Consider the following 25,911-nt stretch of genomic DNA (forward strand, 5'->3'; position numbering starts at 1 on the left):
CCCCTCTGCATGCAGGACCGCGCGAGTGCTTCTCACTGCCGTGCCTCCCACGCCTCGTTCCAGCTGTCCCCGCCTCCTCCCTGCCCCGCTCCACGTCCCCGAGGGTTTCCGTCGTGTGCGGTTGTACCCTGGGATTACTCCTCTAACTGCCCGTACCGGACGGTGGCCTGTCCCCTGCTGGGCGGCACCGGGTCATCTCTGTGTCTGCAGCTCCGTGCACAAAGGCCGCCCTGGGCAGCGACTGCCACGCCGTCTCCCCGTCCTCGGTAAGGCCCTTCCCACCCAAGGGGGCAGACGCCGTGGGCCAGCCGGCCGAGGAGGAGCCTCGGCTGTGTCAGCCCTCGGAAGGCTTGGCGCGCACCTCTACGGCGCGGCTCACCTTTCTCAGACGGGACGGCGCCGGGGGCAGCCGTGGATCGCGTGTCTGTGGAAGCGTCGGGCACGGCGGGGCGGACGGTCCGCGAGGTTGCTGGGGGCGGCGTGGCGGCTGCGCTTGTCCCGCTGTCCGTCTCCGGGGAGGGCGTCGTCAGTCCTGGACACGTGAACAGAGAAGGCAGTGAGAGCGCAGCGGCGTCAGAGAGTCCCAGGAGTCAGGAGCGGAAGAGACGCTGGAAACCGCCTCTCCGTCTACCCACGGGTCGTATCCAAACCGCTCTCCACGTAGGAGGTGTCCTTCCCTGAGACGGAGTCCGGCCCTGTCGCCCAGGCTGGAGCGCGGCGGCGCGATCTCCGCTCACTGTACCCTCCGCCTCCCGGGTTCAAGCCACGCTCCCGCCTCAGCCTCCCGAGCGAGTAGCTGGGACTACAGGTGCGCGCCACCGCGCCCGGCTCATTTTGTGTGTTTAGTAGAGACGGGGTTTCGCCGTGTTGGCCAGGAGGCTGGTCTCGAACTCCTGACCTCGTGATCCGCCCGCCTGACCCCCCAAGGTGCTGGGATGACAGGCGTGAGCCGCCCGCCCCGCCTGCGACAGAAGCAGTTTCCTGCGGGGCCGGGGAGGAGGGCGGCCTGTCACCCAGCACACCCCTGTCACCCACCCCCTCCTCCTCCGTGGGACCCCACTCAGCCCCACCCGGTAGGTCACCGGGCTCTCCAGCCCTCCGCAGGGGGTCACTGGGAGAGACGGAGGCGGGGGCGGGGCGGGGGCGCTACCGGGTGTTTCCGTCTCCGGAGCGGGGCCCGGGGACGCTGTGGGTGCCGAGGCGCTGCTGGTGACGGGAGCCCGGGTGGCGGGGCCCGTGGACGGGGCGGCGGGGCCGGGGGCAGCGGGCGGGGGCGAGCGGCTGCCGGAGGTGGAGGGACTCGGTGCGGCGCTGGAGGGAGCGGGAAACGCGCTCGAAGGGTGCGGAGACGCCGGGGGCGCTTCCGGCGCGGTCCCCACTGACGGCTGCGTGGAAGGGGACACGGATGCGGCCACCGTGGCGCGGGTGGAGCTCCCACGCGTGGGGTCGGTCGCGGGGGCCCCGCCTGGCGTGGCCGGAGGCTGCTCAGGGCTGCGCGTGACCGGGACGCCCGGCGACGATGCAGGCGCCCGCGTGGCGATGGTCCCGTTGTCGTGGCCGGAGTGCACCGGGGTCAGGCCCGCCGCTCGCGCGGTCTCACGGAGGACCCAGCTCCCGCTCGTGGCCGCGGCGTCCTCCCTGCTGGGGACAGCGGTGAAGGGAGCGTGAGAGGCGACATCACGCAGGGTGCCTGGGACAATGGCGGACCCCGTTACCGCGCTTCCTGGGGTGGCATCAGGACTGGCTGAGGGGGACACAGTTCCCGCGCTTCCTGGGGTGGCATCAGGACTGGCTGAGGGGGACACAGTTCCCGCGCTTCCTGGGGTGGCGTCAGGACTGGCTGAGGGGGACACAGTTCCCGCGCTTCCTGGGGTGGCATCAGGACTGGCTGAGGGGGACACAGTTCCCGCGCTTCCTGGGGTGGTGTCAGGACTGGCTGAGGGGGACACAGTTCCCGCGTTTGCTGGGGTGGCATCAGGACTGGCTGAGGGGGACACAGTTCCCGCACTTGCTGGGGTGGCATCGTCGTGACTGGCCAAGGTGGACCCCGTTCCCACACTTGCTGGGGTGGTGTCAGGACTGGCCGAGGGGGACACAGTTCCCGCGCTTCCTGGGGTGGCATCAGGACTGGCTGAGGGGGACACAGTTCCCGCGTTTCCTGGGGTGGCATCAGGACTGGCTGAGGTGGACCCCGTTCCCGCACTAGCTGGGGTGGCATTGTCGTGACTGGCTGAGGGGGACACAGTTCCCGCACTTGCTGGGGTGGCATCGTCGTGACTGGCCAAGGTGGACCCCATTCCCACGCTTGCTGGGGTGGTGTCAGGACTGGCCGAGGGGGACACAGTTCCCGCGCTTGCTGGGGTGGCATTGTGACTGGCCGAGGGGGACACAGTTCCCGCGTTTGCTGGGGTGGCATCGTCGTGACTGGCTGAGGGGGACACAGTTCCCGCACTTGCTGGGGTGGCATTGTGACTGGCCGAGGGGGACACAGTTCCCGCGTTTGCTGGGGTGGCATCGTCGTGACTGGCTGAGGGGGACACAGTTCCCGCACTTGCTGGGGTGGCATCGTCGTGACTGGCCAAGGTGGACCCCGTTCCCACGCTTGCTGGGGTGGTGTCAGGACTGGCTGAGGGGGACCCCGTTCCCACGCTTGCTGGGGTGGCGTCAGGACTGGCCGAGGGGGACACAGTTCCCGCGCTTGCTGGGGTGGCGTCAGGACTGGCTGAGGGGGACACAGTTCCCGCGCTTCCTGGGGTGGCGTCAGGACTGGCTGAGGTGGTCCCCGTTCCCGCGCTTGCTGGGGTGGCGTCGTGACTGGCTGAGGGGGACACAGTTCCCGCACTTGCTGGGGTGGCATCGTCGTGACTGGCTGAGGGGGACACAGTTCCCGCACTTGCTGGGGTGGCATCGTCGTGACTGGCCAAGGTGGACCCCGTTCCCACGCTTGCTGGGGTGTTGTCAGGACTGGCCGAGGGGGACACAGTTCCCGCGCTTCCTGGGGTGGCATCAGGACTGGCTGAGGGGGACACAGTTCCCGCACTTCCTGAGGTGGCATCGTGACTGGCTGAGGGGGACACAGTTCCCACGCTTCCTGGGGTGGCATCAGGACTGGCTGAGTGGGACACAGTTCCCACGCTTCCTGGGGTGGCATCAGGACTGGCTGAGGGGGACACAGTTCCTGCGCTTCCTGGGGTGGCATCAGGACTGGCTGAGGGGGACACAGTTCCCACGCTTCCTGGGGTGGCATCAGGACTGGCTGAGGGGGACACAGTTCCTGTGCTTCCTGGGGTGGCATCAGGATTGGCCGAGGGGGACACATTTCCTGCGCTTGCTGGGGTGGCGTCAGGACTGGCCAAGGTGGACCCTGTTCCTGCGCTTGCTGGGGTGGCATCAGGACTGGCTGAGGCGGACACAGTTCCCGCACTTCCTGAGGTGGCATCGTGACTGGCTGAGGGGGACACAATTCCTGCGCTTCCTGGGGTGGTGTCAGGACTGGCCGAGGGGGACACTGTTCCCGTGCTTCCTGGGGTGGCATCGTCGTGACTGGCCAAGGTGGACCCCGTTCCCACGCTTGCTGGGGTGGTGTCAGGACTGGACGAGGAGGACACAGTTCCTGCGCTTCCTGGGGTGGCATCAAGACTGGCTGAGGGGGACACATTTCCCCCGCTTCCTGGGGTGGCATCAGGACTGGCCGCGGGGGACACAGTTCCCACGCTTGCTGGGGTGGCATCGTGACTGGCTGAGGGGAACACCATTCCCGCGCTTGCTGGGGTGGCATCGTGACTGGCTGAGGAGGATACCATTCCCGCGCTTGCTGGAGTGGCATCGTGACTGGTTGAGGGGGACACAGTTCCCGCGCTTGCTGGGGTGGCATCGTGACTGACTGAGGGGGATACCATTCCCACGCTTGCTGAGGTGGCATCGTGACTGGCTGACGGGGATATCATTCCCGCGCTTGCTGGGGTGGCATCGTGACTGGTTGAGGGGGACACAGTTCCCGCGCTTGCTGGGGTGGCATCGTGACTGGCTGAGGGGGACACAGTTCCCGCGCTTGCTGGGGTGGCATCGTGACTGACTGAGGGGGATACCATTCCCGTGCTTGCTGGGGTGGCATCGTGACTGGCTGACGGGGATATCATTCCCGCGCTTGCTGGAGTGGCATCGTGACTGGTTGAGGGGGACACAATTCCCATGCTTGCTGGGGTGGCATCGTGACTGGCTGACGGGGATACCATTCCCGCGCTTGCTGGGGTGGCATCGTGACTGGTTGAGGGGGACACAGTTCCCGCGCTTGCTGGGGTGGCATCGTGACTGGCTGAGGGGGACCTAGTTCTCGTGCTTCCTGAGGTGGCATCAGGACTGGCTGAGGGGGATACAGTTCCCGTGCTTGCTGGGGTGGCATCGTGACTGGCTGAGGGGGACCCAGTTCTCATGCTTGCTGGGGTGGCATCGTGACTGGCTGAGGGGGACACAGTTCCAGCGCTTGCTGGGGTGGTGTCGTGACTGCCTGAGGGAGACGGCAATTCGCTTGTTGATTGGGGGGTGTGAGTGTCCCTGGAGGGTCTTGGTGAGAACCACGTGGTCTTGCCTGAGGTGCACATTTCTTGGCGTCCTGAAGGTGCTGTGCCACTCGTCCTGGAGGAGGAAGGGGTAGCTGTGCCGGCTCCGACGGTGCCTGACCCTGAGGAGGCCGGCTGTCTTGTCTGTGTTTCTCCAGAGGCCTCTGTGCCCCGAGCCTGGTCGGTTTGGGTCATAGCTGGTGCTGTGTTGGGTGACGTGCTGGCAGAGGCCGATGTCCATCGTCCTTCTGCGCCCACTGCTGTTGACACCACAGAGGTGGCCGGAGGAATGGCGCCTGTGATGGAAAGCGATGTGCCTCCTGAGGGCCCCAGGGTGGCGTCAGGGCTTCTGGGTGCCGCCTGCAGTGCTGTGGTTAGGGCCTGGGTTGTGTGACCATCCCTGGTGGGGGCTGGGGTGAAGGTTGTCGCTGCACTTACGGTGGATGCGTCCTGAGGAACAATTTCTGAGGGCGAGTGTCCGCTGGCTGTGAAGGAAGAAGCTGGGGTGGTGGCTGTCTTGAGGCTGTCAGTCACGGGGGAGATGGACCTCGTGCTTTGGGAGTCTCGTGTGGTCTTCGAGGCTGGAGTGCGACCTCTCTGGGAAACAGCCGCTGATCCCTGAGGAGAGGTGCTTACGGGATGTATTGTTGAATGATATGTTGATGGTGCCGTTGTAATTTGTTGTGGTGTGTGTCCATCCAGCATAGGTGAGGAAGATGGGGCTGTGGCTGCTTTTGTCATCTGGGTCACACTGTATCTTGGGCTGTGGACAAGAACCTCTCCAGTGGTCCCCGTTTCTTGTGTCCTTTGTGTCTGGGCACCTGCCCCTGTTGTGTCTGGGAGAGTTGTGCTATGGGAGGGGCGTGTGGTGGGCTCTCCTGCTTCCTCTATTGTTGAGAGCTCAGAAGGGACTCCTGGATTAGTGCCAGCTGTCCACGTAGATGGACTTCCTGTGACAAGCATAGTGGCAGCGCTTGTTGGTGTTGAGGGCAGCTCTTTTGGTAACCGAGTTGTGTGGCCTTCACTGGAGAATGAAGTCAATGTTGTGTCATGTGGAGTAAACATCTCATGAGACACACTTGGAGAGACTGAGCGCCTTTCATGAGGCCGTCCTGTGGTCTCTGCACCTTCACTCCGGTGGGTGTGGAAAGCTGTGGAGAGTTCTGGAGGTAAAGAACTGGGGGAGAGTGCTGTTGACAGTGTGCCTGACCACCATGTGGTCGAAACTTTAGAAGTGATGGCAGAAATGGTTCCACTTACAGACAGCGATGTCTCCTCTGTGTTTCCAAGAGTAGAATCTGTGGAGGGTGGCATTCTGAGCACCTCTGATGTTACCGGGAATGTGTTGCTGACATTGGAAGGGGATGAGGTGGTTGTTTCACCAGAAGGGAGCATCTCCTGAGAAACTGTTCCACTCAGATTGAATCCACTTGGTGAGGATAAAACAGTTGCTGCAACCAGTGTGAGGGTGTTGATTTGAGGTACTCTGGTGGTCCCCATGCTCTGAGTCTGCTGGTTCTGAGGAAAAGCTGATATGTCTTGAGTAGAGGCCTTCGACGAACTTGCTGTGGATTGTCCTTCTGCTTCAGCTGTTATTGAGGCTGCTGAGGTGACTGGGGCAGGACTTTTAGTTCCAGGTGTTGATGTCTCCTCTGTGTTTCCAAGAGTGGAGTCTGTGGAGGTTGTCGTTGTTATGGTCTTGGATGTCATCATGGGTGTGTTGGTGACACTGGAGGGGATTGAGGTGGGCATTTCATCTGGACGAGATGTCTCCCAAGCCACAGTGTCTGTCACATTGAATACACTTGTAGAGGAGGAAAGAGTTGATGTGGTTCTCTGCGGGAGGGTGCTGGTTTGAGCATCTCTGGTGGTCTCCATGCCCTGAGTCTGGTGGTTCTGAGAAAAAGCTATTGTGTCCTGGGTAGACATCATTGAGGAGGTTGCTGGTGATTGTCCTTCTGGCTTAGCTGTTACTGAGGCTGCAGAGGTGACCGGCATAAGATTTCCAGTAAGTGGTGTTGATATCCCCGCTGTGTTTCCAAGAGTGGTGTCTGTAGAGGTTGTCATTGTTATAAACTTTGATGTCATCATGGATGTGTCCGTGACACTAGAGAGGGATGAGGCAGTTGTTTCATCTGGAGGAGATGTGTCCTGAGAAACTGTTGTGGTCACATTGTGTACACTTGGGGAGGAGGAAAGAGTTGATGTGGACATCTGTGGGAGGGTGCTGGTTTGAGACTCTCTGGTGATCTCTGTGCTCTGAATCTGGTGGTTCTGAGAGGAAGCTGATGTGTCCTGGATATGGGTCCTTGAAGAAGTTGTTTGTGATTGTCCTTCTGGTTCAGCTGTTGAGACTGCTGAGTGCACTGAGGTAGAACTTTCAGTTCCAGGTGTTGATGTCTCCTCTGGGTTTCCAAGAGTGGATTCTGTAGATGTTGTCATTGTTATAGTCTTTGATGTCATCATGAGTGTGTTGGTGACACTGTATGGGGATGAGGTGGTCATTTCATCTGGAGGGACTGTCTCCTGAGGAACAGTGTCTGTCACATTCAGTACACTTGGGGAAAATGAAGGAGTTGATGTGGTTCTCTGCGGGAGGGTGCTGGTTTGAGCTTCTCCGGTGGTCTCCGTGCTCTGAGTCTGGTGGTTCTGAGAAAATGCTGATGTGTCCAGAGTAGAGGTCCTTGAAGCAGTTGCTGTGGATTGTCCTTCTGGCTCAGCCGTTTCTGAGGCTGCTGAGGGGACTGGGGTAGAACTTGCAGTTCCAGGTGTTGATGTCTCCTTGGTGTTGTTGAAAGTGGACTCTGCAAAGGTTGTCATTGTTCTAGTCTTTGATATCATGAGTGTGTTGCTGACACTGAAAAGAGATGAGGTGGTTTTTTCAGCTGGAGGGGATGTCTCCTGAGCAACAGTCCCTGTCACACTGTGTACTCTTGGGGAGGAGGAAAGAGTTGATGTAATCATCTGTGTGAGGGTACTGGATTGAGCGTCTCTGGTGGTCTCTGTGCTCTGAGTCTGCTGGTTCTTAGAAAAAGCTGTTGTGCCCTGGATCGAAGACCTTGAGGAAGTTCCTGTTGATTGTCCTTCTGACTCACCTGTTACTGAGACTGCTGCAGTGACTGGCCTGAGACTTTCAGTAACAGGTGTCGATGTCTCCTCTGTGTTTCCAAGAGTGGAGTCTGTGAAGCTTGTCACCTTTGGTGTCATCATGGGCGTGTTGGTGACACTGGCAGGGGATGAGGTGGTTGTTTCACCTGGAGGTGCTGTCACATTGTGTACACTTGGGGAGGATGAAAGAGGTGATGCGGACATCTGTGTGAGGGTGGTGGTTTGAGTTTCTCTGGTGGTCTCTGTGCCATGAGTCTGGTGGTTCTGAGATGAAGCTGATATTTCCCGATTAGAGGTTCTCAAAGAAGTTGCTGTTGATTGTCCCTCTAGTGTAGCTGTTACCGCGCCTGCTGAGGTGACTAGGGCAGTGTTTTCACTTCCAGTTGTTGATGTTTCCTCTGTGGTTCCTGGAGTGGAGTCTGTGGACATTGTCACTTTTGGCATCTGTGATGTCATCGGGAATGTGTTTCTCACACTGGAATGGGGTGAGATGGTTGTTTCACCCGAAGGGGATGTCTCGTAAGGATTGCTCTTTGTAGAACTATGTCTACTTGAAAAGGATGAGGGAAACAGTGCTCTCGTTCCTGTGAATAGAAGACAGAAAAACTTCATGAGATGAAAGTTTAAGCTCAGTGAAACTGAAGGTTTTATTACACAACTATTTTTTACCCGAAGCACTCCGTGTCACCAGGCGACAAAATGATGAATGTAATCGTTTATTTATTTAACCATAGCTAAGAATTTTGCCTGCATATGCAGGCACCTACTGATAATGAATATTGCAATAAATAATATATGTCAACACTTTGCCTCCATTATGTTTGCCTCCGAAGATTTTGTTTTGCTTTGTTTTTTGAAATAGGATCTTGCTCTGCCACCCAGGCTGAAGTGCAGTGGCGTACTCAGGGCTTACTGCAGCCTCGACCTATAGGACTCAAGCAGTCCTCACAACTGAGCCTCCCAAGTAGCTAGGACCACAAGCATGTGCCATCATGCGTAGCTAATCCTTTTTTTTGTAGAGATGAAGTCTTGCTGTGTTGCCCAGGTTGGTCTTGAACTCCAGGGCTCAAGGAATCCTCCCGCCTCAGCCTCCCAAGGTTCTGGGATTAGAGGCATGAGACACCATGTCCAGCCTATTCTGGAAGAACTATAATGGAATTACTGATTGAGTGCACCTTGTACTTTCCCCATATGAAGCTTAAAAGCCAAGATTCATGTGTTTCAGTCTCACAAAAATGTTTAACTGAAATACACACGTATCATGCATTTAAAAAAACGAAATTACCCTTATGTCCTATACACATATTTCTCAAACACTGCCCAGTAGATGAGTAGCCTGATTCCTTTTTCATCGCCATCTTTTCTTCTCCTTAGTCTTGTACTCACTCCTGTCAGTTTTTCTTCTAAATCCATCTCCTAATCCCATCTTCTCAAATTTTTCACTTGTGGTTCTCTTTTTCCACCTCCTCTCTCTCTATTTCCCACCTGAAAAGCCCAGGAACACTGCTGCCCCAGCAGGACAGAGAGAGGGAAAAGCTGTGAGCTTGTATATGTGACTGTGTTGCCTGCCTGAATCCATATCCTACTGGCATTTGCTCAAACAGCTTTGTTCATTCTGCATAAAGTAATGGAGAGCGCATGCCCAATTATGGAAGAGAATTTATGAAGACTCAAGTGAAAGCGACACTCCCTCTTCTCTGGAATAATGGTGTTTTTGGTGGTGGGGGGTGGGGCAGAAGAGTCCCTGCCTTACATTCACACATGGAATTATCTTTCTTTCATGTTGGTTTCCCTGTAGATGGTCTTTGCGGGTCTCTTTGCTGCTTGCTGGTTCCCTCTACTTACAATCAAGAACTTCTTCCTGCAGCTCTTTTTCTTTCTAACTGAAGTGAGAGTGAATTCTGTTCTGTTTTCAAAATCACGTGGGGAGGATGGTGGCTGAGCTCAGGACAAGCGTTGGGGAGCAGCTTCTCAGGGTGCCCCGCTTTGTCATGGCCAGCAGGGCTGATAGAATGATGAGGCCCAGAGGCCACAGGGATGGTGACCCCCGGTACTTTTTAGAGCCCAGAAAATGTTTTCATGTTACTTTCTTTTACAATTACAAGAAAAAAAAATCCAAATAATAATGAATTCAGCCTTGATTGCTAGTCTTTGCAGTCATAGCATAATTTTTGATGTTTTTCTTTTACAGAGGGAGGGGTCCAGGAAGATATAAGTGTGTAGGGCCTGTGAAAGTCAAAAGGTGGCCGTTTTGCCAGATGGTCTGAACAAGGGTCTAGGCACATTGATGAGGAGACAGGCACAGTAGAGATTCATTGATAACAATCTAGTTTCATTTTGTATTTTACATTAGATTGGGCAGTTTGTATTGAAGTTTTTCCACAAAAATTTTTAGCTTTTTGTGAAGTTTGTCCACAAACAGTAAAATGTTTATTAAAAAACAGGGCCGGGCGTGGTGGCTCACGCCTGTAACCCCAGCACTTCCGGGGGCCGGGCGCGGCGGCTCACGCCTGTAACCCCAGCACTTTGGGAGGCCGAGGTGGGTGGATCACGAGGTCAAGAGATCGAGACCATCCTGGTCAACATGGTGAAACCCCGTCTCTACTAAAAATACAAAAAATTAGCTGGGCATGGTGGCGTGTGCCTGTAATCCCAGCTACTCAGGAGGCTGAGGCAGGAGAATTGCCTGAACCCAGGAGGCGGAGGCTGCGGTGAGCCGAGATCGTGCCATTGCACTCCAGCCTGGGTAACAAGAGCGAAACTCCGTCTCAAAAAAAAAAAAAAAAAAAACAGAGCTGGCTGGGTACGGTGGCTCATTCCTGTAATCTCAGCACTTTTGGAGGCTGAGGTGGGTGGACCGCCTGAGTCCCAGAGTTTGAGACTAGCCTAGGCAACATGATGAAACCCCGTCTCTACCAAAAAAAAAACAACAGTGGTTCGTGCCTGTGGTCCCAGCTACTAGGGAGGCTGAGGTGGGAGGATGGCTTAAGCCCAGGAGGCGGAGGATGCGATGAGCTGAGTTCGCACTACTGCACTCTAACCTGGGTGATGGTCAGGCCATGTTTCAAAAAAAAAAAGGCCAATAACAACGCTATTTCTTATGTTGATGCTAAAACTTTTTCCTATATAGTTACTATGATACAACAATTAACTCAGCTTCAACAATTCTGTGGTATTTTGTTATTTATTGAAAACCTTTTTTCCATGTATCAAGAGGTGTTGTTCCATTAAGGAATATGAACATCAAGGCTAAGGCACTGCCCCTTCTTTGAACAGAGCGGTTTTCTCCAAGGCGACAGTAAGCAGACTTAAAACTCTTAATCAGAAGAAGATTTTTGGTAATTCGTCAAATTCAAAACACCCAGAGTGGAAATAAGGTTGATATTCTGCAGAGTTACCAGCCATCTGGTTGAGGGCTCTGCTGTACACCTTCAGGACCTCAAAAGTAAATTCATCAATGACATAAATTAGTTGTTTTTAAAATCCTGTAACGTGGATGTCCTTTTCAAATGTAAAGATGTCATCAATCTGTTTTCAAGGAATTTAGAAATAAAATTGAGTTTTCATATATTTGATGTGATTTGAAGTGGCCAGTCTTTCTTGCTCAAGTTGCCAAATACTCCTCTCCTTAAAACAGCCCTGAGAGGTACAAAAAGATGAAGGCAGTGTCCCTGCCATGGAGACTAAATGGTACCTGTAGGGAAGGAAACATTCAGACTCATAGCACAGCCTGCATCAGGGTGGCCAGTTAACATGGCTGCTATATGAGCCCCAGGGTCAGGTCTGGTCAGTAAAACCTGCTCCAGGTCAGTGGTTTAGAGACTTGCCTGGGGGAAAGCTTGACGAAAAAATTCTGCAATAAAGAATAAGACAGTCTTGCTGGGTGCAGTAGCTCACGCCTGTAATTCCAGCACTTTGGGAGGTTGAAGCGGGCGGATCACCTGAGGTCAGGAGTTCAAGACCAGCCTGACCAACTTGGAGAAACTCTGTCTCTACTAAAAATACAAAAAATTAGCCGGGCATAGTGGCACATGCCCAGCTACTCAGGGGGCCAAGGAAGGAGAATCACTTGAACCCGGGAGGCGGAAGTTGCAGTGAGCCAAGATCACACCATTGCAGTCCAGCATTCCAGCCTAGGCAACAAGAGCAAAACTCTGTCTCAAAAAAAAAAAAAAAAAAAAAAGACAGTCACAGTCTCCGTGGACCAGCAGATTTAGTCTTTCCTCCTGCTACCTCTAGGGAATCTGGGCAGACCAGATGAGTGGGCTCCAGCACAGCACACCCCCTCCACCAAGGCACAGACAAAGCGCATGGTTAAATGGGTCCTGCTTCCCGTGCTACCCAACTGGTGAGAGCCCCCAACAGGAGTTGTCAGACACTCTATACAGGAGTGTTTCTACTGGCATCAGCTCATTGCCCCTCAAGGTCAGAGATCCCAGAGGAAGGAGGAGACACCCATCTTTACTGTTTTCCAGCCTCCTCAAGTGACATCTTCAGGTGCAGGAGAGTGAACTGGATGAATACGGCCTGAAGAGAACCCCCGCAAACTGCAGCAGCCCTACAGAAGAGGGACCTGACTACTGAAAGAAAAACAGACAGAAGCAATGACAACAGCATCGAGAAAAAAAGCCCCACAAAAACCTTGTCCAAGGGTCAGCAGCCTCAAAGATCTAATTGAGATGAACTCATGAAGTTGAGAAAGAATCAACAACAACAACAACAAAAAATGCTGAAAACCCAAAAGGCCAGAGTGCCTTTTCTCCTCCAAATGATTGCAGCACCTGTTCAGCAAGGGCACAGAACTGGATGGAGGATGAGATGGATGAACTGACAGAAGTAGGCTTCAGAAGGTGGGTAATAACAAATTTTGCTTAGGTAAAGGAGGATGTTCTACCCCAATGCAAAGAAGCTAAGAACCTTGATAAAAGGATACAGGAGCTGCTAACTAGAATGTGTTTATAGAGGAACATAAATGACCTAATGGAACTGAGAAACATAGCACGAGAGCTTCGTGAAGCATACACAAGTATCAGTAGCCAAATCAATCAAGTGGAAGAAAGAATATCAGAGATGGAATACTATCTTGCTGAAATAAGGCAGGCAGACAAGATTAGAGAAAAAAGAATGAAAAGGAATGAATAAAATCTCCGAGAAATATAGGACTATGTAAAAAGAGCTATGACTGATTGGAGTATCTGAAAGAGACAGGGAGAATGGAACCAAGTTGGAAAACACTTCAGGATATTATCCAGGAGCACTTCCTCAACCTAGCAAGACAGGCCAACATTCAAATTCAGGAAATACAGAGAACCCCACTAAGATACTCCATGAGAAGATCAACCCAAGACACATAATCATCAGATTCTCCAAGGTTGAAATAAAGGAAAAAATGTTAAGGGCAGCTAGAGAGAAAGGCCAGGTCACCTACAAAGGGAAGCCCATAAAACTAACAGCAGATCTCGCAGAAGAAACCCTACAAGCCAGAAGAGAGTGGGGGCCAATATGCAACATTCTTAAAGAATTTTCAGGTCAGACATGGGGGCTCACACTAAGCTTCATAAGTGAAGGAAAAATAAAATCCTTTGTGAACAAGTAAGTACTCAGATATTTCATCACCACCAGACCTGCTTTACAAGAGCTCCTGAAAGAGGCACTACACATAGAAAAGAACAACCAGTACCAGCCACTCCAAAAACATACCAAATGGTAAAGAGCATCAACACAATGAAGAATCTGCATCAACTAATGGTCAAAGCAGCCGGCTAGCATCAAAATGGCAGTATCAAATTCACACATAACAATATTAACCCTAAACGTAAATGGACTAAATGCCCCAATCAAAAGACACAGACTGGCAAATTGGATAAAAAGCCAAAACCCATCAGTGTGCTGTATCCAGGAAACCCATCTCACATGAAAGGATACACAAAGGCTCAAAATAAAGGGATGGAGGAAGATTTACCAAGCAAATGGAAAGCAAAAAAAAAGCAGGAGTTGCAATTCTCATCTCTGATAAAATAGACTTTAAAGCAACAAAGATCAAAAGAGACAAGGAAATTACATAATGGTAAAAGGATCAATGCAACAAGAAGAGCTAACGATCCTAAATATATATGCACCTAATACAGGAGCACCCAGATACATAAGGCAAGTTCTTAATGACTTACAAAGAGACTTAGACTCCCACACAATAATAATGGGAAACTTTAACACACGATTGTCAATATTAGACAGATCAACGAGACAGAAAATTAACAAGGATATCCAGGACTTGAACTCAGACCTGGACCAAGCAAACCTAATAGACATTTATTGAACTCTCCACCCCAAATCCACAGAATATACATTCTTCTCAGCACCACATCACACCTACTCTAAAATTGACCACATAATTGGAAGTAAATCACTCCTCAGCAAATCCAAAAGAACGGAAACCATAACAAACAGTCTCTCAGACCACAGTGCAATCAAGTTAGAACTCAGAATTCAGAAACCAACCCAGAACCGCACAGCTTCATGGAAACTGAACAACTTTCTCTTGAATGTTGACTGGATAAACAATGAAATGAAAGCAGAAATAAAGATGTTCTTCAAAACCAACGGAACGAAGACACCACATACCAGAATCTCTGGGACACATTTAAAGCAGTCTCTAGAGGAAAATATATAGCAATAGGTGCCCACATGAGAAGCAAGGAGAGATCTAAAATTGACACCCCATCATCAAAATTGAAAGAGCTAGAGGAACAAGATCAAAAAAACTCAAAAGCTAGCAGAAGACAAGAAATAACTAAGATCAGAGCAGAACTGAAGGCGATAAAGACACGAAAAACCCTTCAAAAAATCAATAAATCCAGGAGCTGGTTTTTTGAAAACATCAACAAAATAGACCACTAGCCAGATTAATAAAAAAGAAAAGAGAGAATAGCCAAATAGATGCAATAAAAAATGATAAAGGGGATATCACCACAGATTCCACAGAAATTCAAACCATCATCAGAGATTATTACAAACAACTCTATGCACATAAACTAGAAAACCTGGAAGAAATGGATAAATTCCTGGGCAGTTGCCTCCTCCCAAGCCTAAACCAGGAAGAAGTCAAAACCCTGAATAGACCAATAACAAGGTCTGAAGTCAAGGCAGCAATTAAGAGCCTACCACCCAAAAAAAGCCCAGGTCCAGATGGGTTCACAGCCGAATTCTACAAGACATACAAAGAGGAACTGGTACCATTCCTACTGAAACTATTCCAAATAATCCAAAAAGAGGGAATCCTTCCCAAATCATTTTATGAGACCAACATCATCCTGATACCAAAACCCGGCAGACACTCAACAAGAAAAGAAAACTATAGGCCAATATCCATGATGAACATAGATGCAAAAATCTTCAATAAAATACTGGCAAGCCTGCAACAGCACATCAAAAAGCTTATCCACCATGATCAAGTAGGCTTCATCCTGGGGATGCAAGGCTGGTTCAACATATGCAAGTCTATAAACGTAATTCACCACATAAACAGAACCAAAGACAAAAACCACATGATTATCTCAATTGATGCAGAGAAGGCCTTTGACAAAATTCAACAGCCCTTTATGCTAAAAACCCTCAATAAACTAGGTATTGACGGAACGTATCTCAAAATAATAAAAGCTATTTATGACAAACCAACAGCCAATATCATACTGAATGGGCAAAAACTGGAAGCATTCCCTTTGAAATCTGGCACTAGACAAGGATGCCCTCTCTCACCACTCCTATTCAATATAGTATTGGAAGTTCTAGCCAGAGCAATCAGGCAAGAAAAAGAAATAAAGTGTATTCAAATAGGAAAGGAGGAAGTCAAATTGTCTCTATTTGCAGATGACATGACTGTATATCTAGAAGACCCCATCGTCTCAGCCCAAAATCTCCTGAAACTGATAAGCAACTTCAGCAAAGTCTCAGGATACAAAATCAATGTGCAAAAATCACAAGCATTCCTATACACCAATAACAGACTTAAAGAGAGCCAAATCAAGAACAAACTGCCATTCACAATTGCTACAAAGAGAATAAAATACCTAGGAATACAACTAACAAGGAACGTAAAGGACCTCTTCAAGGAGAACTACAAACCACTGCTCAACGAAATAAGAGAGGACACAAACAGATGGAGAAACATTCCATGTTCATGGTTAGGAAGAATCAACATCATGGAAATGGCCATACTGCCCAAAGTAATTTACAGATTCAATGCTATCCCCATCAAGCTACCAATGACCTTCTTCACAGAACTGGAAAAAACCACCTTAAACTTCATATGGAATCAAAAGAGAGCCCGCATAGCCAAGTCAATTCTAAGCAAAAAGAACAGCGGGAGGCATCACACTACCAGACATCAAACTATACTACAAGGCTACAGTAATCAAAACAGCATGGTACTGGTACCAAAACAAAGATATAGACCAATGGAACAGAACAGAGGCCTCGGAGGCAACACAACATATCTACAACCATCCGATCTTTGACAAACGTGACAAAAACAAGCAATGGGGAAAGGATTCCCTGTTTAATAAGAGGTGTTGGGAAAACTGGCTAGCCATATGCAGAAAGCAGAAACTGGACCCCTTCCTGACACCTTACACTAAAATTAACTCCAGATGGATTAAAGACTTAAACATAAGGCCTAACACCATAAAAACCCTAGAAGAAAACCTAGGCAAAACCATTCAGGACATAGGCGTAGGCAAGGACTTCATAACCGAAACACCAAAAGCATTGGCAACAAAAGCCAAAATAGACAAGTGGGACCTAATCAAACCCCACAGCTTCTGCATGGCAAAAGAAACAGTCATTAGAGTGAATTGGCAAACAACAGAATGGGAAAAAATTTTTGCAGCTTACCCATCTGACAAAGGGCTGATAATCCAGAATTTACAACGAACTACAACAGATTTACAAGAAAAAAACAAACAAGCCCATTCAAAAGTGGGTGAAGGATATGAACAGATACTTTACAAAATAAGACATACATGAGGCCAACAAACATATGAAAAAATGCTCATCATCACTGGTCATTAGAGAAATGCAAATCAAAACCACATTGAGATACCATCTCATGCCAGTTAGAATGGCAATCATTAAAAAATCTGGAGACAACAGATGCTGGAGAGGATGTGGAGAAATAGGAACACTTTTACACTGTTGGTGGGAGTGTAAATTAGTTCAACCATTGTGGAAGACAGTGTGGCGATTCCTCAAGGACCTAGAAATAGAAATTCCATTTGACCCAGCAATCCCATTACTGGGTATATATCCAAAGGATTATAAATCGTTCTACTATAAGGACACATGCACACGAATGTTCATTGCAGCACAGTTTACAATAGCAAAGACCTGGAACCAACCCAAATGCCCATCAATGATAGACTGGACAGGGAAAATGTGGCACATATACACCATGGAATATTATGCAGCCATCAAAAACGATGAGTTCATGTCCTTTGTAGGGACATGGATGAACCTGGAAACCATCATTCTCAGCAAACTGACACAAGAACACAAAATCAAACACCGCACGTTCTCACTCATAGGCGGGTGTGGAACATAAGAGAACACATGGACACAGGGAGGGGAGCACTACACAGTGGGGTCTGTTGGGGGGAAATAGGGGAGGGACAGCAGGGGGTGGGGAGTTGAGGAGAGATAGCATGGGGAGAAATGCCACATATAGGTGAAGGGGAGGAAGGCAGCAAATCACACTGCCACTTATGCACCTATGCAACAATCTTGCATGTTCTTCACATGTACCCCAAAACCTAAAATGCAATTAAAAAAATAATATATATAAAAAAAAGAGAAACAATGTTGGAAATGGCTAATAAATTACAATGGTCTTAAAAGAGAAAAAAGTTGAATGAGAATTTAGTAAGAGGCATTAAAGAAAGAAAAACAAGAAAATTGAAATTAGAAAAAGGAAGAAGTAAACTGGGTCAGAGAAAAAAGTGGTTGAAATGAAAAACATTTCTTATATATTTTCTCTATTATCTATTATTCAATCATTTATCATTTATCTATATATTACATACATTATATTTTTTTGAATCTTTTCACAATAGGTTACATGCATCAGGAAACCAGGCTATTTACCCCTTAATACTTCTGTATATATTCCTTATGAAGGAGGATATTTATTTGCACAATCACAGCACAGTAATCAACTACAGAGAATTTAACACCAAACATCCCTGTTACCTCATCTATAGGTTGTATTCCAATTGCATCTATGGTCCCAATAATATCCAGTTCAGAATGCATTTGTGTCCTTTAATAATATATAAAAAGACATAAATGCATTTAATTGTTATGTCTCTTTTTTTAAAATTTTACTTTAAGTTCTGGGATACATGCGCAGAACATGCAGGCTTGTAATATAGGTATACATTGTTATGTCTTTTTAGCCTCCTTTAATAAAGAGCTTCTTGGCCTTTGTCTTTCATTAAAAAACACAGGCCAGATAGCCTATAGAAAAAAAAAAAGAAAAGAAAAAAAAGAAAGAAAGAATAGAATTTTCAACTCAAAATTTTATATCTGGGCAAACTAAGCTTCATAAGCAAAGGAGAAATAAAATCCCTTCCAGACAAGCAAATGCTGAGGGAATTTGTCACCTCCAGGCCTGACTTGCAGGAGCTCCTGAGGGCAGCACTAAACATGGAAAGGAAAAATTGGTACCAGTCACTGCAAAACACATGAAAATGTAAAGACCCATGACATTAAGAAGAAATGGCATCAACTAGTGTCCAAAATAACCAGCTAGCATCATAATGATGGATGAAATTAATACCTAACAACATTAACCTTAATAAATGGGCTAAATGCCCCAATTAAAAGAAAGAAACTGGCAAATTGGATAAAGATCAAGACCCATCAATGTGCTGTATTCAAGAGACCCATCTCATGTGCAAAGACACACGTAGATTCAAAATAAAGGGATGGAGGAAAATTTACCAAGCAAATGGAAACCAGTAAAAAGCAGGGGTTGCAATCCTGGTCTCTGACAAAACAGACTTTAAACCAACAAAAATTTTAAAAGACAAAGAAGGGCATTACATAATGGCAAAGGGATCAATTCAACAAGAGGAGCTAACTATCCTAAATATATATGCACTCAATACAAGAGCACCCAGATTCATATAACAAATTCTCAGAGACCTACAAAGATACTTAGACTCCCACACAATAATAGTGAGAGACTTTAACACACCATGGTCAATGTTAGACAGATCAACAAGACAGAAAATTAACAAGGATATTCAGAATTTGAACTCAGTTCTGGATCAAGTGGACCTAATAGATATCTACAGAACTCTCCACCACAAAAAACCAGAATATACATTCTTTTCAGTGCCACATGGCACTTACTCCAAAATCAACCACATAATTGGAAGTAAAACACTCCTCAGCAAATGCAAAAGAAATGAAATCATAACAGTCTCTCAGACCACAGTGCAATCAAATTAGAACTCAGGATTAAGAAACTCACTCAAGGGCTGGGTGTGGTGGCTCACGCCTGTAATCCCAGCATTTTGGGAGGTTGAGGCAGATGGATCATGAGGCCAGGAGATTAAGACCATCCTGGCCAACACAGTGAAACCCCATCTCTACTAAAAATACAAAAATTAGCCAGTTGTGGTGGCATGCACCTGTAGTCCCATCTACTTGGGAGGCTAAGGCAGGAGAATCATTTGCACCCAGGAGTTGGAGGTTGCAGTGAGCTGATATCGTGCCACTGCACTCCAGCCTGGTGACAGAGTGAGACCCTGTCTCAAAAACAAAACAAAAACAAAAAACAACTCACTCAAAACCACACAACTACAAGGAAATTGAACAACCTGTTCCTGAATGTCTCCTGGGTAAATAATAAAATAAAGGCAGAAATTAAGAAGTTCTTTGAAACCAATGAAAACAAAGAGACAACATACCAGAATCTCTGGGACACAGCTAAAACTGTGCTAAGACAGAAATTTATAGCACTAAATGCCCACATCAGAAAGCTAGAATGATCTCAAAGTGACACCCTAACATCACAATGAAAAGAACTAGAGAGGAGAGAGATCCAAGACGGATGATCACTAGCAGCTCGGGATTGTAGCTCTCAGTGAAAGTGCAGAGAACGAGAGGCCACACTTTCAGACGAATTTTTGTTGCTCACGGACCAGGAGACTCCCAGCAGAGGAGCCCCACGGGGCGCCAGCGCGACTCTTGTGGCTGGCGAGGTGGTTTTGCCACCGCCTCGGCGCAGCAGTTCTTGGTGCAGAGTGAGCGGGACTGGGTCCCCTTTTGGCCGATGTTGTTTGGAGCTCCGGGAAGACAGAGTTGCCTATTCAGCTGATCGAAGGACGGACTCAAGAAGGGAGCTAGACCGGAGATTCCCGGGCAGAAAAGCACCATCAATCTTAACACCGCTGTTTTGGCCGGTGCAGTGGGTTGCTCAGATTCCGGTGCTGGGAATCAACAAGTTTGATGTCCACTCAGAGACCTAATTTGAAAGTCGGTAATCACAAAGATGACAGGTGGATAAATTTACAATGATGGGAAGAAACCAGCGTAAAAAGGCTGAGAATACCCAAAATCAGAATACCTCTCCCTCTACAGGGGATCACAGTTCCTCATCAGCAACGGAACAAGGCCTGATGGAGAACGAGTGCGTTCCATTAACAGAAGTAGGCTTCAGAAGGTGGATGATAAGAAACTTCTGTGAATTAAAAGAACTTGTTCTAACCCAATGCAAAGAAACTAAGAACTTTGAAAAAAGGTTTGATGAAATACTAACAAGAATAGACAATTTAGAGAGGAATATAAGTGAATTAATGGAGCTGAAAAACACAACACGAGAACTTCGCAAAGTATGCACAAGTTTTAACAGTTGAATTGATCAAGCAGAAGAAAGGATATCAGAAGTCGAAGACCAACTTAATGAAATAAAACGAGAAGTCAAGATTAGAGAAAAAAGGATAAAAAGGAATGAGCAAAGTCTCCAAGAAATATGGGACTATGTGAAAAGGCCTAATCTATGTTTGATAGGTATACCTGAATGTGACTAAGAGAATGAATCCAAGTTGGAAAATACTCTTCAGGATATTATTCAGGAAAACTTTCCCAACCTAGTAAGGCAGGACAATATTCAACTCCAGGTAATACAGAGAACACCACAAAGATATTCCTCAAGAAGACCAACCCCAAGGCACATAATCATCAGATTCATTAGGGTTGAAATGAAGGAGAAAATACTAAGAGCAGCCAGAGAGAAAGGTCAGGTTACCCACAAAGGGAAGCCTATCAGACTCACAGCAGATCTCTCAGCAGAAACCCTACAAGCCAGAAAAGAGTGGGGGCCAATATTCAACATCCTTAAAGAAAAGAACTTTCAACCCAGGATTTCATATCCAGCCAAACTAAGCTTCACAAGCGAAGGAAAAATAAAATCTTTTGCAAACAAGCAAGTACTTAGAGACTTCACCATCACCAGGCCTGCTTTACAAGAGCTTCTGAAAGAAGCACTACACATATAAAGGAACAACCAGTATCAGCCTTTCCAAAAATATATCAAAAAGTAAACAGCATTAACATAATGAAGAACTTATATCAACTAATGGGCAAAACAGCCAGCTAGCATCAAATCGCAGTATTAAACTCATAAATATTATTAACTAGATAAAAAGCCAAAACCCATCGGTATGCTGTATCCAGACCCATCTCACATGCAACGATACACAAAGACTCAAAACAAAGGGACGGAGGAAGATTTACCAACCAAACGGAGAGCAAAAATAAATAAATAAATAAAAGGCAGGAGTTGCAATTCTCACTTCTGATGAAATAGACTTTAAAGCAACAAAGATCAAAAGAGGCAAAGAAGAACGTTACATAATGGTAAAAGGATCAATGCAACAAGAAGAGCTAACGATCCTAAATATACACGCACCCAATACAGGAGCACCCAGATACATAAGACAAGTTCTTGATGACTTATAAAGAGACTTAGCCTCCCACACAATAACAGTGGGAGACTGTAACATCACATTGTCAATATTAGACTGATCAACGAGATAGAAAATTAACAAGGACATCCAGGACTTGAACTCAGACCCGGAACAAGTAAACTTAATAAACATTTATAGAACTCTCCACTTCAAATACACAAAACACACATTCTTATCAGTACCACGTCACACCTATTCCACAAGTGACTACGTAATTGGAAGTAAATCACTCCTCAGTAACTGCATAGCATTTCATAGGTTTAAATGAAATATTGGTTGGCTCCTTGTTTGTTATTTTCTTCCCTTATTCCTTCCTGTCTCCATTGTTAAGCACAGTTATTGGCATAAAAGAGATTTTCAGTTCCCATTTTTAGACTGCATTCTAGCCTGGGCAATAAAGCAATACTCCCGTTCTCTCTCCCGCTTTCTCTTCCTTTTTCTATAGAACCAAAAAAGAGCCTAAATATCCAAGACAATCCTAAGTAAAAATAACGAAGTGGGAGGCATCACGCTACCTGATTTCAAACTATACTACAAGGCCACGGTAACCAAAACAGCATGGTACTGGTATCAAAAGTGGTATATAGACCAATGGAACAGAATAGAGGCCTTGAAAACAAGACCACACATCTACAGCCATCTGATTGTTGACAGACCTCAACAACAACAACAAAAAGCCATGGAGAAAGGAGTCCCTGTTTAACAAGTGGTGCTGGGAAAATTGGTTAGCCATAGGCAAAAACTGAAACTGGACCCCTTCCTTACATCTTATACAAAAATTAAGATGGATTAAAGACTTAAATGGAAACCCCAAAACCATAAAAACCCTAGAAGAAAACCTAGGCAATACCATTCAGGACATAGGCATGAGCAAAGATTTTATGATGAAATCACCAAAAGCAATTGCAACAAAAGCTAAAATTGGGCTGGCTGCGGTGGCTTACACCTGTAATCCCAGCACTTTGGGAGGCCAAGGCGGGTGGATCACCTGAGGTCAGGAGTTAGAGACCAGCCTGGCCAGCATCGCAAAACCCCAAAACCTTGTCTCTACTAAATATACAAAAAAATTAGCCAGGCATGGTGGCAGTCACCTGTAATCCCAGCTACTCAGGAGGCTGAGGCAAGAGAATCGCTTGAACCCAGGGGTCGGAGGTTGCAGTGAGCTGAGACCGTGCCACTGCACTCCAGCCTGGGCAACAGAGCAGGAAAAAAAAAAAATCTAAAATTGAAAATTGGGATCTAATTAAACCAAAGAGCTTCTGCACAGCGAAAGAAACTATCACCGGAGAGATCCAAGATGGCTGATGATTAGCAGCTCGGGCACGTACCTCCCAGTGAAAGCGCAAAGAACGAGAGGACGCCACACTTTCAGACGAATATTAGTTGCTCACGGACCAGGAGATTCCCAGTGGAAGAGCTCCACGGGTCGCCAGGGCGACTCTTGTGGCCGGCATGGCGGTTTTCCTGGTGCCTTAGCACGCCAGTTCTTGGTGCAGAGTCCGGAGATTCCCGGGCAGAAAAGCACCATCAATCTTAACACCGCTGTTTTGGCCGGCTCAGTGGATTGCTCAGATTTCGGCGCAGGGAATCAACAAGTTGGACGTCAGAGACCCAGTTAGAAAGTCGGTAATTATAAAGACGACAGACAGACAAATATATAATGAAGGGAAGAAACCAGCGTAAAAAGGTAGAGAATACTCAAAATCAGAATGCCTCTCCCTCTACAGGGGATTGCAATTCCTCATCAGTAACGGAACAAGGCTTAATAGATTACACGTGTGTTCCAATAACAGAAGCAGGTTTCAAAACGTGGGTGATAAGAAACTTCTGTGAATTAAAAGAACTTGTTCTAACCCAATGCAAAGAAACTAAGAACCTTGAAAAAAGGTTTGACGAAATGTTAATGAGAATGGACAATTTAGAGAAGAATATAAGTGAATTGATGGAGCTGAAAAACACAACACGAGAACTTCGCGAAGCATGCACAAGTTTAAACAGTCGAATTGATCAAGCAGAAGGAAAGATATCAGAAGTCGAGGACCAGCTCAGTGAAATGAAACGAGAAGACAAGAATGCAGAAAAAAGGATGAAAAGGAATGAGCAAAGTCTCCAGGAAATATGGGACTATGTGAAAAGACCTAATTTACGTTTGATAGGTGTACCTGAATGTGATGAAGAGAATGAATCCAAGTTGGAAAATACTCTTCAGGATATCATTCAGGAAAATTTTCCCAACCTGGCAAGGCAGGGTAATATTCAACTCCAGGTAATACAGAGAACACCACAAAGATATTCTTCAAGAAGACCAACCCCAAGGCACATAATCGCCAGATTTATTAGGGTTGAAATGAAGGAGAAAATACTAAGGGCAGCCAGAGAGAAAGGTCAGGTTACCCATAAAGGGAAACCTATCAGACTTACAGCAGATCTCTCAGCAGAAACCCTACAAGCCAGAAAAGAGTGGGGACCAATATTTAACATCCTTAAAGAAAAGAACTTTCAACCCAGAATTTCCTATCCAGCCAAACTAAGCTTTATGAGTGAAGGAAAAATTAAATCTTTTGCGAACAAACAAGTACTTAGAGAGTTCACCACCACCAGGCCTGCTTTACAAGAGCTTCTGAAAGAAGCACTGTACATATAAAGGAACAACCAATATCAGCCTTTCCAAAAATATATCAAAAAGCAAAGAACTTTAACACAATAAAAAATTTACATCAACTAATGGGCAAAACAGCCAGCTAGCATCAAACGCCGGTATTAAACTTATATATATTTTAATTGGATAAAAAAGCCAAAACCCATCGGTATGCTGCATCCGGGCCCATTTTACATGCAACAATACACAAAGACTCAGAGAGAAGGAGGAAGATTTACCAATCAAACAGAGAGTAAAAATAAACCAATAAACAAAAAGCAGGAGATGCAATTCTCGCCTCTGATAAAGTAGACTTTAAAGCAACAAAGATCAAAAGAGGCGAGGAATGACATTACATAACGGTAAAAGGATCAATGCAACAAGAAGAGCTAACGATTCCATAGATCAACGAGATAGAAAATTAACAAGGATATTCAGAACTTGAACTCAGACCCGGAACAAGTAAACTTAATAAACATTTATAGAACTCTCCACTGCAAATACACAAAACATACATTACCACATCACACCTATTCCAAAGGTGACTATATAATTGGAAGTAAATCACTCCTCAGTAATCGCATAGCATTTCATAGGTTTAAATTAAATATTGGTTGGCTGTTTGTTTGTTATCTTCTTCCCTTATTCCTTCCTGACTACATCATTAAGTATAATTATCAGTATAAAAGAGGTTTTCAATACCCATTACTAAATTGCATTCTAGCCTGGGCAAGAAATCAATACTCCCATTCTCTCTCCCTCTTTTCCTTCTCCCTCCTCCCCATTCTGTCTCTCTCTTTCTCTTCCTTTTTCCTCCTCCCTATTTTCCTCTCAAAAAAAAAAAAAAAAAAGCTTTGATCTTTCCAACTGTAAAATCTAATATATCCCTAAATATATCATGTGGGTTAGGCAAAAAAAAAAAAAAAAAAAAAAAAGAAACTATCATCAGAGCAAAGAGGCAACTATAAAATGAGAGAATATTTTTGCAATCTACCCATGTGACAAAGGTCTAATATCCAGAACTTAGAAGGAACTTAAACAAATTTACAAGAAAAAAAAAACATCAAAAAGTGGGGAAAGGATATGAATAGACATTTATCAAAAGACATTTATGCCACCAACAAACATATGAAAAAAAGTGGCCGGGCACAGTGGCTTACGCCTGTAATCCCAGCTTTGGGAGGCTGAGGCGGGTGGATCACAAGGTTAGGCATTCAAGACAAGCCTGGCCAAGATGGTGAGACCCCCATCTCTATTAAAACTACAAAAATTAGCCTGGTGTGGCAGGCACCTGTAGTCCCAGCTACTCGGGAGGCTGAGACAGGAGAATTGCTTGAACCTGGGCAGCAGAGATTGCAGTAGGCCAAGATCCCACCACTGTACTCCAGCCTGGGCCACAGAATGACACTCTGTCTCAAAAGAAAAAAAATCAACTCATCGTTACCAATCATTAGAGAAATGCAAATCAAAACCACAGTGAGATACCGTCTCACATCAGTCAGAATGGCAGTTATTAAAAACTCAAGAAACAACAGATGCTGGCAAGGCTGTGGAGAAATAGGAAACTTTTACACTGTTG

At 47.0% G+C, this 25,911-nt stretch overlaps 1 protein-coding gene across 1 annotated transcript in view; it reads right to left on the bottom strand.

Annotated features, from left to right (window-relative positions):
- The window catches only part of MUC4 (mucin 4, cell surface associated), a 55,319-nt gene that overhangs the window by 25,075 nt on the left and 4,333 nt on the right, over window positions 1-25,911 (bottom strand). The window contains exons 2-3 of the mRNA XM_064360069.1: window positions 1,071-8,251; window positions 380-578 (exon numbers count right to left, since the gene is read on the bottom strand). Of these exons, the coding sequence (XP_064216139.1) occupies window positions 380-578; window positions 1,071-8,251 (7,380 nt within the window). The remainder of the gene's footprint in view (window positions 1-379; window positions 579-1,070; window positions 8,252-25,911) is intronic.

The sequence above is a fragment of the Aotus nancymaae genome, unplaced genomic scaffold (genome assembly GCF_030222135.1).
Source record: "Aotus nancymaae isolate 86718 unplaced genomic scaffold, 86718_ANA_hifiasm-v0.15.2.pri h1tg000038l, whole genome shotgun sequence".
In the NCBI taxonomy this organism is placed as follows: Eukaryota; Metazoa; Chordata; class Mammalia; order Primates; family Aotidae; genus Aotus; species Aotus nancymaae.